Source organism: Doryrhamphus excisus, chromosome 3, assembly GCF_030265055.1.
Source record: "Doryrhamphus excisus isolate RoL2022-K1 chromosome 3, RoL_Dexc_1.0, whole genome shotgun sequence".
NCBI lineage: Eukaryota > Metazoa > Chordata > Actinopteri > Syngnathiformes > Syngnathidae > Doryrhamphus > Doryrhamphus excisus.
This window is the reverse complement of record NC_080468.1, coordinates 23,618,153-23,630,825: the sequence shown is the minus strand read 5'-3', so window position 1 is coordinate 23,630,825 and position 12,673 is coordinate 23,618,153. Positions and strand designations below refer to the sequence as shown.

General features: G+C 41.8%; 1 protein-coding gene across 1 annotated transcript in view; it reads right to left on the bottom strand.

Annotated features, from left to right (window-relative positions):
• The window catches only part of adam19a (ADAM metallopeptidase domain 19a), a 77,092-nt gene that overhangs the window by 26,810 nt on the left and 37,609 nt on the right, over positions 1-12,673 (bottom strand). Inside the window, exon 6 of the mRNA XM_058067908.1 lies at positions 4,147-4,228. Coding sequence (XP_057923891.1) covers positions 4,147-4,228 — 82 coding nt within the window. The remainder of the gene's footprint in view (positions 1-4,146; positions 4,229-12,673) is intronic.

Here is a 12,673-nt window from a genome sequence, read left to right as displayed (position 1 = left end):
AAAGCTAACGTTGGCGGTGTTAATAAAACAAAGATCACAAACAATCAAATATGTTCAGAAGTTGTTGTTGGTGTGAATCCTGTCCTCTCTCTACCCCAATTTTTGGGTGTCTGGAGCGCATTAAATGGATTTACATTATTTCCGACTTGACCACATTCTGTTTTGATGCTGAAGTGAAACACAAACAAGCCGCCCTGATGCTTTGTTGTGAACTTTTGGTGATATTAAAAGTAGCTCCAAACCTCTTATTATCAGCTGATGTTAACAGAGACTTTATCGCCACTAGCTTTAAATTATGCAAGCAGGTTGATTTTTTTTTTTTTTTTAAACCATCCCAAATTGTCAGTTCATCAGAGCGTGAAATGAGCTCTTTCATTCCAGCTCAGTTATAGCGAACATACAAATTAATTGTCAGCGAGAAAGAACAGCTTCTACCCCGCCCTGCCAACCCTGCAAACATCCAGCAATTAGTCTGCTGCCAGAATGTGATTTGAATGCTGCGGCTGGGTTTTTGCTCACACACGACTTGCAGCGGGGCATGTGCAGGTGTCGTCTCAAATATGCCATCTTCTTAAACACCAAGACGCGTAATTGCATTTGCAAAGTGCATTGCAGTGCATATTATTCAAGCGCATATTATTCAAGAACAAAAGTACAACTTGAGGAGCAAAATTACATTACATATCAAACATTAAGGCACTGGAAGTGTAACCGCCCAGAGTCATGCATCTACTCCGTGGGAGCTAGTGGGACTCATGCCTGGCGATAGTGCCAAGTAGAAGCCAGAGCTTGAAAACCCTCTTCCGTGAATAAAATCGACTGTATGGGAACAATTGGTCTTTCTAGTGAAATACAGGGAGGGGAAAACCTGGTGTGACTACCATTTGCTGCAAATACCGTATACTCCGATCCAGAGTTTTTTTGTTTTTTTTTAATAAAACATTACATTTGAAACATTACAGTGCATTTCATACATCAATCAAAATATAACTTTCCATTATTTACATTTGTATTCAGCTATCTGATCACAAGCCCAAAAGGAGTAGGCTGAAGCAAAAGCTTATAAATGCCTACCCCTTTTTGCAAGATATAATCATGTTCATGCCACTGTCTTGTTTTCCCGTTATTATTATCATTGTAATATTATTATTGTTATCATCATCATTATTGTTATAATCTTTATCATTATTACCATCATTATAATCATCATTAATATTACCATTTTCATCATTATAGTTGGTTAGCGCGCAGACCTCACAGCTAGGAGACCAGGGTTCAATTCCACCCTCGGCCATCTCTGTGTGGAGTTTGCATGTTCTCCCCGTGCATGCGTGGGTTTTTCTCCGGGTACTCCGGTTTCCTCCCACATTCCAAAAACATGCTAGGTTAATTGGCGACTCCAAATTGTCCATAGGTATGAATGTGAGTGTGAATGGTTGTTTGTCTATATGTGCCCTGTGATTGGCTGGCGACCAGTCCAGGGTGTACCCCGCCTCTCGCCCAAAGACAGCTGGGATAGGCTCCAGCACCCCTGCGACCCTCGTGACGAAAAAGCGGTAGAAAATGAATGAATGAATGAATGAATCATTATAGTTAACAATATTTAATTTTACAGACATCATTCCATCTGTTGTTTTCTGAAATCCGCAGTATTTGTGCTTTTATTGTCAATTTATTAGCCCACTTTCCTCCCCCCAAGTGTAACATTTACATATCATTTTCTGGATTCCATGTGTCTAATCTTGTGTATTAAAAAAACAAGAACTTGAGACTGTGTCTGGACAGGTGAGCAACCCAAACATCAGTTTCTTCTTGTTAAGCCCAACCTGAGGTTTTTAGACGTGCTTTTTAAGTTTGTGTGTGTCTAGTCTGGTGCATTAAAAAGCAAGGTTTTAGGTCTATGCCATCCCGAACATACTCAGTGGCTTGGATATTTTCGTCTTCCAGGAATTATGTACAGATCCAATCATGCTGCAACATGACGTGATGGTTATGGATGAACGGCACAACAATAGGCCTCGGAATCTCAAAAACCATCAACAAAATGTACCTGTTTTGTGGATTATGTGGCTCATGGTGACGGTTCGTTTGTGGTATGTGCGGGTGTGTATTATGGACAAGAAGGTTCCCGGTTCCTGCATGGCCAGTACACTCACCATGGCTCAACAAGGCCCCCCTGGATCCCTCTGGATCAGCATAAATGGTGTTTGAGGTGAATGGTCATCACACGAGATACAGACCGATTGTCATGTCAATGTTTGTGCCACACAGAAATTGTATCGTGTTATTAAATCGTGTTGATTCATTACATGACATGTGACCTGACATTAGTTTGAGGGAGATGCAGCTCATATCGGCATCTGTTGATATTGATATCAGTATTGAAATGCTGGACCATATCGGTATACAAGATATCAGCAAGAAAGCCAGTATCAAGCATCTCGAGATTAAATAATTGTCAATTGAATTGTAACCTGCCATGTGGCACAATCATAGAAGCGGTAATGTGTGTGTGTGTGGGGGGGCGGGGGGGGGGGGGGGGGGGGGGGTCCCATCCCGAGAGGAGGCCTGCGGCAGTTTTACCTCAGGTACACTGCATTATAAAATTACCTCTGTCTATAATTCCTTTTGGAAGACATACCTCACAAGTGGTAATCTAATAAGCGTCTCAGCCAAATCAGTTTAGTGGATGCGCAAGTCAAAGAGAAAAAGAAAATGCAGAATATGACATCTTCTGCAATGTAAGTGGAAAATCATCTTTGTATTCACAGGATCCCCCTCAAGAAGCAACATTGGCAATTCTTTTAACTTCATCTGTTACTCCTCACGTTGCCTTTTGACTGCAAGACTCTCTGTGTGTGTGTGTATGTGTGTGTGTGTGTTTGCCATTTCCACACGCAGCTCGATCATGATTGGATCTCGCGCCGCCGCTCTTTATGCTAATGACCCCAGCGAGAGGGAGTCATGTTGTTCCTGAGCCAAGAAATTATCAAACAATGAATTTTAAAAGTGCACACAATGGCCTGTGTGACATTTAATGTACGTTCTGCAGTATTTACAGTCTGATGACAAATGGGTTCACATGGATTGGCAAGCCCATGGATTGGGGTCGATCCTCTGCTGATTTTGTATGTTTACGCCATTCAAAGGTATGAACAGTTCAGAGCATTTAGGTGTCTTCAAACAGGGGGGATTCTACTTTGGAGCTGTTTCTCTGACCAATAACCTTCCTGAGATGTGTGCAATCCTGGTGACCAACTACAAGAAATGTCTGACCTCTGTGCTTGCCCATAAAATACTATGTGACAACCCCCCCCCTCCTCAATCATATACAACTTAATGTACAACCATTATTTATACTGTTTATTTTTCCATTTCTGTCGCTCTGTTACAATAAATGTACCATAAAACTTCTGGGCGCTCATTTGTAAAACTGAGCATGGAAATCTAACACAGTGTATGCCAGAAAAAGGCTAACCTTACCAATCAAAATACTCTTTTCTTTCTCCATTTCTGCTCAAAATTTGTTCCAGCTTGTGGCTACACAGTTACCGTGCTTCAATCAGACTACGGTGTGGGCCGAGGGTCAAACAGGAGCCGCGCATGTTGGTAATGGTAATGGTTTTATTTCATTTGAACATGCATCAGATTACAATTCAGTGCATCCCATAATCAGTAGGAAGAAGCAAAGCTTATTAAATCCTACCCCTCCAAAATGGTACTTTTACAATCAGTAACTGTTACATTTGTTCACTTCCTGCTTTCCATAATACAGTTTAAGGTTTTTATTTATTTATTTTTTTTTAAATAATGCATCTTGTACCGAAGTACAAGGTGATATGACCATACAATGACATAATGGGTACCATAGTAAGTGTCAATATACGTAGTGATATGTATAGCACATCATGACTGGTTCAAGACTCTTCATCCTTGTATTTAGCAAACATCAACTGCTTGTATTGTTTCTTGAATTGGCTCATCGTTTTGCATTGTTTGAGTTCCTTACCTTCATGTTCATGTTACCTTTATGTTCATCGTGCATCAAAAAAAAATTGTCGCCGTCATTAAAGCCTGAAAGCCATTCTACTATTGCAAGTAAAAAAAGAAGACAGCATTGTGTTTACAGTTTGCATGTGTACTTACGGTGTGATTGTGATTGGTCACAGTCACTGGCTGTCCATCGTCTGTGTAGTAGGTCTCTGTGAAGTCTGCACCCAAAAGCTCACTGGGTAAAAAAAAAAAAAAAAAAAAAAGAAGACATATAGATTATGATTTAATTTGGATGGAGACAACACAAGCACTGCTGCAAGCAGAGCAAAATGTCAATGCACAGGCCTCACTTTGTCAGGAAATCTATTTGAACTTTACCGACGAGTAGCCTCCCCAGTAATACACAGCATCACAGAATTATTTCAAGATAAAGACACGTTGTAAACACAGCAGAATACGTATGTGACTACCAGTAAACAATTTAAACACTCTTTTGTCTGTGAGGACGTTCGCCGAGTTAAACAGGAATACCACCAGGCTAGTTCATTCTTCATAATGATAAATGGTCACATGGCTGAATTTTAAATGGAGCAAAGCGCACTCTACCGGCAATAGGAAGTGAACAGTTAGCCTCTCACTCTGACTCAGCGAGCAGTCATTAAGTAGAAAACGCATCCATCTATCAGCATCAAAGGTTGTGTGCATTAGCTCTTGCCAATTCTAATCGCTACAGATTACACCTTGCTGGCTTTAATTAAAGTCAGCAATAAGAAGGAGTGCGGTAAAGCTCTTATTGAAGGGCGAGAAAGGGGAAAAAAGGTGTAATTAAAGCATTCTTGTTTATACAGCTAAAAGCAACAGAGAGGGGCGAGGCGCTTTCTTCTGGTAGCAACATCAAATCATCAAAAAAGTCATAATGTTCACAGGCGAGCGTCAAGAAAAAAATGGAAAAAAAAGAGGCAGAAAAATCAATGGCTTGGCTGTAGTTAATGCAATTATGTAGGATTCACAGTATTCTCTCTGAGAATTCTGGGAAAACAGAACGAGCATCTGTGCTGCAACGACTGACAGCAATTAAACACAGCAAACAATGAGACACACCAGTGATGCCACAAAGGGTCAGTTTCCATACAATAGAGCACTTGTATGCTTGGTGCTATAATTAAAACGGGAAAAAAACGGTTAGCATAAATAGGAGAATGCAGTCAGGGGAGACATGAAAAGTAAAAAAAATCGAAATCATAATGAATGTGTTCACCAGTCTCTTCCACAAAACTGTTTTCTCCGAGTCAAATTCGCTGAATTCTCGCATTTCCTGTTCATTTCCTGCTCACCTTACTTCACCCGCACGCACGGCTTTAATGCATACAATTGGCATGCGCCTGCTGCTGTCTCTGTGTGTCACCAATTTAATGTTTGCAGAAGCGTCTATTATACATCCTGAATTGTCGCAGTCTGGTTAAAGGAATGTTTGTGACAATTGCCGCAAATGTGCAATTTAATTTCTAACATAAAAAAAATCAAACAAATGCTGCCATTTTCAGACCTGCTAAAGAAATATTATGAGTAGCCTCCATTGCAATGCCCCTTACACTGTGCAAGACAATCTACTGGGTAAAAGAAAGTTTTCTGCCTTTTATTACTGTATTTTATATATCCTTCAAGTGTTCTGTGGTGTTAATATTGCTATAATATATATTCATAAGCCCAAGATCAGTGGTTCCCAAAGTGGGTACGTCAACTGCAATAGGGGGTACGTGAATAAAAATGAAAAACAATTAGTGCCTAACACTCAAAATTCCAAGTGTGCCTGAACGGCCCATACTGTTCAACAGGAAGGAGACAGCGCTGCAAGTTGTCCCTTGCTCTGTGTACATTCAATAATTCATTTATTTTCTACCGCTTTTTCGTCACGAGGGTCGCAGGGGTTGCTGGAGCCTATCCCAGCTGTCTTCGGGCGTGAGGCGGGGTACACCCCGGACTGGTCGCCAGCCAATCACAGGGCACATATAGACAAACAACCATTCACACTCACATGCATACCTATGGACAATTTGCAGTCAATGCAAATTAACCTAGCATGTTTTTGGAATGTGGGAGGAAACCGGAGTACCCGGAAGAAAACCCACACATACACGGGGAGAACATGCAAACTCCACACAGAGATGGCCGAGGGTGGAATTGAACCCTGGTCTCCTAGCTGTGAGGTCTGTGCGCTAACCACTCGACCACCGTCGAATTTTATTCTCTTATTTTAATGTCACCATGCAAAATACACATTTTCACCCAGAATTACAGTAAAATGAATGAACCAATAAATTATCTTCAATATTTCAAGTTAATTAACTTAATAAGGTTTGGGAACCACTTCCCTAGATCAGATCAGAGGCATTAATGACATTAAAGGCAACATTTTAAATGTTACCATATATATATACAATATATACATATATGTTTGTTTGTTTTTTTTATTTTTATCTTTTTGCTGCTGTCAGATATTTTATTATACATATGGTTGGAGGAGGGCTCTGTGAATTTACTCTATGATTGCAACTGTCTGTAATAATAACCAAAAACATGGCCCTTAATACGATGTGCGTCCGTGACTGCACGCGTGTGTGTGAGAGAGAGAGCACAAGAAAATCGTAGCGGAAAATCCTAATCCCATTTTTAAGCAAACAAAATCCTGATTCACATATTTTTGCAGAATGGTGCAGCCCTAGTTTGTGACATATTTAGTCTTGCTGATCAGACATAAAAGCATGATGAAAAGGCATAAGGTGAGGTGACAGTATGAGACAGTACTGTCGGCCCAAAAGGTGCTTGTTGCTGCTCTCCTATGCAGAGGCTACAAAAGAACCTACGGAACAGTCATTCTTTTTGCATTGTTCTGTCCTTCTGTCTGTGTTAAATTGATTTAAACCTCAAATGTAAAAGTATATCAAACAAACGTTTAATCCGAAGTCAAAATTGAAATGTTCTTGCTTGTGCAATATATTTTTATTTGTACTGAATGAGTATGTATTCTTCTTCTTTCTCTTTCAGCTTTTCCCTTCACGGGTCGCCACAGCAAATCAATCTCCTCAGTCTAACCCCGTCTTATGCATCTGTCTCTCTCACACCAACTCCCCTCATGTCCTCCTTCACTACATCCATAAACCTCCTCTTTGGTCTTCCTCTACGCCTCAGCTCTAAACGCAGCATCCTTCACTATCTCTCCTCTGGACATGTCCAAACCATCTCAGCCTGGCCTCTCTGACATGTAATGTCCCTCTGATGTACTCGTTCCTGATCCTATCCATCCTGGTCACTCTCAATGAGAACCTCAGCATCCTCATCTCTGCTTCCTGTCTTTTTCTCAGTGGCACTGTCTCTCGACCAAACAACATGGCTGGTCTCACCCCAGTTTTGTATACTGAATGAGTATGTATTGTGGATTTTAAAATGTAGAACCGATGAAAGGTGCAGAAAAATTAAGTTCTTCTTTTAGCCAAATATAAATCAAACTTTGGTTATCGTACGCCCTACTTTCCGTCCAGTTTGGTAAAACATCCCAGTTTTTGTACAAGATTTTGGTTTTCACACGACACAAAGCAAATTAGTCCAGGGCCCAAACAAAACATTCTATGCATTGGGGACTCAGTTTGATTGGCATCCACGCGGCCAATCTCGCCAGGATGTACAAGAAATCCACATCGACAATTGTTCTAGGTGTGGCTCAACAGAAAACGTAGGAGATAGTGTTTGGAAGGCTATAAGGCTGTTGCATGTGTATCTTGCAAAAACAAAAACCTGCAACAAGAGATGCTGTTGGTAAATTTAAGGCCAGCAGAGGCTCCGGATCCACAAATTTAAAAAGTGAACAGGCATACAAAGTGTTGTAAGGCACAGCGAGGCTGCAAGATTGGATAAACGTGCGGCTGATAAATTCCTAATTGCATTCAAGGGCTATGTCAAGGCTGAAGGAGTCATAAGGAGTAAATTGTCTGTGATGCTAACAGCTAACAGCTAACAGGTATGAGTCACAAGGCAAATTTTCATTGAGTGGGTCAATACACCTGCTCATCCTCCTGAAACATTTGGAAGACGCGGTGCTGGAGGAGTTTAGCTTCATCACAGTGGTGTTGTTGTCCCCTTATACCACATGCTCTCATCCGGCTGATGGACAATTTCAAACTTCAAAAAAACTCCACACCAAAGCACTGTTTCAAAGGTGCTTTGAAGACCTCACACCTGAATTGACCCTAAGAGAGTTCTGGAGGAATTATGTCAATATACTCAATTGCATAAGCCTTACAGTTAAAGCCTTGGCTGGGAGTGACTTCCAGGACGCGGAACTCTGCTTTGAGAAAATTATGGCCAGTTTTTGGGGCTGACCCTGACAACCCTACGCCTGTTGTGTAGTGTATTGTCATTGAGGAAGTCCTTGGGTTTGAATGTCAGTGGCCAGGTTGTGAAAGAGTTGGACAACAACCGCTAACCACTGAACAGCTGCAAGAACTTCAAGCTTCATTGCATCACATGAGGAGGAAGAGAAAGACACTTTTTCGGTGATGAAAGACATGAGTGCAAAAAAAAAAAAAAATGGAGTGAGTTGCAAAGTTTTGTGGAGAAACATCACACTAACAACGCTGTTGGAAGCCAGAATCACTCCTCTTTGGGTTGTTTTATATGATGTTGTGTATGTAAAACTAATTATTCTCTATAAAATAACACTTTGTGTTAATATTGTAGCTATTTTGTAAATTGATTATTTGAATTTACATATTTCTTATGGGAAAAATTGCTTTGGTTTTTGTACATTTAGTTTTTCACCAGGGTACTGATACCAGTTGATACTGATATTCATTCATATTCTACCGCTTATCCTCACTAGGGTCGCGGGCGTGCTGGAGCCTATCCCAGCTGTCTTCAGGCAAGAGGCAGGGTACACCCTGGACTGGTCGCCAGCCAATCACAGGGCACATATAGACAAACAACCACTCACACTCACATTCAGAGAGAACATGCAAACTCCACACAGAGATTGCCGAGGGTGGACTCAAACTCGAGTCTCCTAGCTGTGTGGCCTGTTTCCACCGTGCAGCCTGATACCAATAGTGTACTTGACAATTTTTCTGATCATGGAATGATTTGTTGATTCAGCCCTTAATTTGTTGATGAAGATTTTATTTAGAAAATCGGCGGTCGGCGGTCGAGTGGTTAGCGCGCAGACCTCACAGCTAAGAGACCAGGGTTCAATTCCACCTGTGTGGAGTTTGCATGTTCTCCCTGTGCATGCGTGGGTTTTCTTGGGGTACTGCGGTTTCCTCCCACATTCCAAAAACATGCATAAGGTTATTGACGACTCCAAATTGTCCATAGGTATGAATGTGAGTGTGAATGGTTGTTTGTCTATATGTGCCCTGTGATTGGCTGGCGACCAGTCCAGGGTGTACCCCGCCTCTTGCCCGAAGACAGCTGGGATAGGCTCCAGCACCCCCGCGACCCTCGTGAGGAAAAGCGGTAGAAAATGAATGAATGCATGAATTTAACAATATGTAAATGAACTGCTTTGGTAATCTCATGTTTTTTGTCCGGGTACTCCGGTTTCCTCCCACATTCCAAAAACATGCTAGGTTAATTGACGACTCCAAATTGTCCATAGGCATGAATGTGAGTGTGAATGCTTATTTGTCTATATGTCCCCTGCGATTGGCTGGTGACCAGTCAGACAGAGTGTACCCTGAAGACCACTGGGATAGGCTCCAGCATACTCCTGCGACCCTAATGAGAATAAGCGGCATAGAAAATGGATGAATGGAACAAACAACACAACAAAAAAAAACATGTACGATACATGTGATGTATCGAAGAGAACTGAAAAATATCGATCTCATTACGGTGGTGAGACTATATTTGTTACGGATATTTGAATTGTATTTGAATTAAATGTAACAAAAATCAACCTGCTGCATAAGTTCTATCATGCAATAAATGAAAAGATCACATCTAACACTGTAAAAACAGGATTTTGGTATGATTTTTGGTTTTAGACCTTTAAGAAAAGTGTTTTCATTCCAGGCACGCATGTTTTTAAACACTTTGAGAGTTCCAATGGGTGTTTAAAAAAAAAAGTTGTTCAGTCTGTGCGGGTTTATCACTTGGCATTTGAAGAACAGCAAAAGGTGTGTGTCTGGTTAGATATTCTGGCCTTACGGATGAGGGTGAAGCCACATAAAAGACGCCCTGCAGAACTACACATTGCTCACACGGCCTGTCTCACTGTCTCACACCATGAAGGTCACTGTGAGCAATGAGTCCGGCTTGTCTTTGGGGGGCGGGGGGGGACAATGAACGAGATCTCTCATGGTGGTGCATGAAGTCAGCTACTTCCTGAACTTGACAGAAAGCACGAATACACAACGAGCCCGACAACAGCCACCGCTGTCTGTCTTCATCTGCCATGCACAACTTTCTCTCCTCTTTATTCCATTTCCTGTGAGCCTTTCTAAACCACTGCAGACTATTCATTTACTGCTTCTCAATCCCTTCCCCACCCTGCCTGCACACCCCTAAACCCACATCCTGCAAGATTTATTTTTTTTCCTAGCACTGTTGACAGTGAGCTGCCAGTCATCATCTCAATTGTCAACCAGAGCATGAAGAGATTCCGATAAGGTGAACAAAGCTCTTGTTTGATTTCCATCACAGCCAAGTTCAAACAATCTCCATGGTTACAAAGAAATGTTGTAATAAGAAAGACTGACGCCTGTCTCCAGAGGTTAACCAGACTCTCGCAAAAAGAGTCCAGACTCACACCTTGTCATGCCGGGTGCCAAAACATGAAGCTGAAGTCAGCACATTATTATCTAGGACACGCCTCATCAGTGCTGTTTTGTACAATAGGATTCAATCTGCCTGCTGGCGTTCACTTCCTCACTCACAGAACATCCTCATATTAAATATTGGCCAAGAGACAAAAGACGTCTGATTATTATCTCCACTAAGAGAACTTTGATTGTTGCTGAGCATAAACCCATTTGGAGGATACAACTTGTTCCGCCATTCTTTTTCAAAAGGCAGAGCAGCCAGAAGTCTATCAGACTGTCGGCTATGATTTCACTACGATGAATGATGATACACGTAATATGGAAGCGGCAGTGTGCGAGGCAGAATTGGAACCACACATTAAGAGCTTTGCGCACACTATAAACCAAGTGTCCACCTGGAATCATTTGTCTTGTTTTATCTGTAAAAGTGTCATAGAGTCTGCTATTTGTGCTTGTGTCCCTTTTTTCAATTGATTTTTACAGGTTTTTTTTTTTGTTTTTTTTTTACTGGATAAGACAGCTGGAATGTACATGAATAAAGGATGTGTAATATACGTACAATATGAACTATGAATGATAAAACATTGACCATTAAAGATGATGTCAATGTTAACTCCCAGACAGTTTAATAGGTAGGTTAAATTGTGGGTCACATATTTGTTGAATTGTGTTTGTTTGGGACCATGGGTGGGGTAGTTATTCATTCATTCATTCATTTTCTACCGCTTTTTCCTCGCAAAGGTCATGGGGGTGCTGGAGCCTATCCCAGCTGTCTTCGGGCAAGAGGCGGGGTACACCCGTGACTGGTCGCCAGCCAATCACAAGGCACATATAGACAAACAACCATTCACACTCACATTCATACCTATGGACAATTTGGAGTCGCCAATTAACCTAGCATGTTTTTGGAATGTGGGAGGAAACCGGAGTACCTGGAGAAAACACAGGCATGCACGGGGAGAACATGCAAACTCCACACAGAGATGGCCGAGGGTGGAATTGAACCCTGGTCTCCTAGCTGTGAGGTCTGTCTGTTCAGTCCTATATTTCGACATTGTAGTTTTCTTCAAAATATTGTCAAAACATCATCTGGTCTCATGAACCCACTATCGGGTATCATCTCGTCTTGTGTATCATGACACCCCCCTAATGATAAGATGAAATAAATATTCATATTTGTCCATTGAAATGCATTCTAAAAATGTATTTTATGTATGAGTCCAAAGGTTTTGAACATTTCCTTAAGTACAAATCGCTGAATTTGTACATTTCCTGATCAGTTGACGCTGCCTCGGGCATGCCTGACTACCGTCTCCGTGCACACCGAGTAGGCATAGTGGCAGCACGTTCCCAATAATATGATATTAGAGAAACATTTATCATTTATCATACACCTTTTTAAATCAGGCTTTTAACTAATATATATATTTTTTTTATCTTTTTAGTTCTATTTTATGCTTTTAGTCTTTAGCTTTTAACTCCAGTGTTTCCTCGGGGGGGGGGGGGCCTCCACAATGGGGGCTGTGTCGGGTCTGCTGAGGGGGTGCCATCCTTGGGTCCCTTCGACCCGGCCGGCTGGGGGTTCCTCCCTTTAATGTGGGGGTCCACCCATCTGTCGGAGTGCTGGTCCCCTGGGTGATGGTCCCCTGATGACACGCCCTGCTGCTCCTCCCAGTGTGGACGGCCCAAAGGTGGCGTTTCCTTGATCCTCAGTGCCATGCCATGTCTCCCTACTGTGTGTGATTGTGTGTGTGGGTGGGTGTGTGGGTGTATGTGTGTCTAGTATGGAGGGTGGGAGGGAGGGGCTTTCTTAGTAATTGTTTTTCCTTTTAATTGTGGTAATTGTTTTTAATTCTGTAAAGCACTTT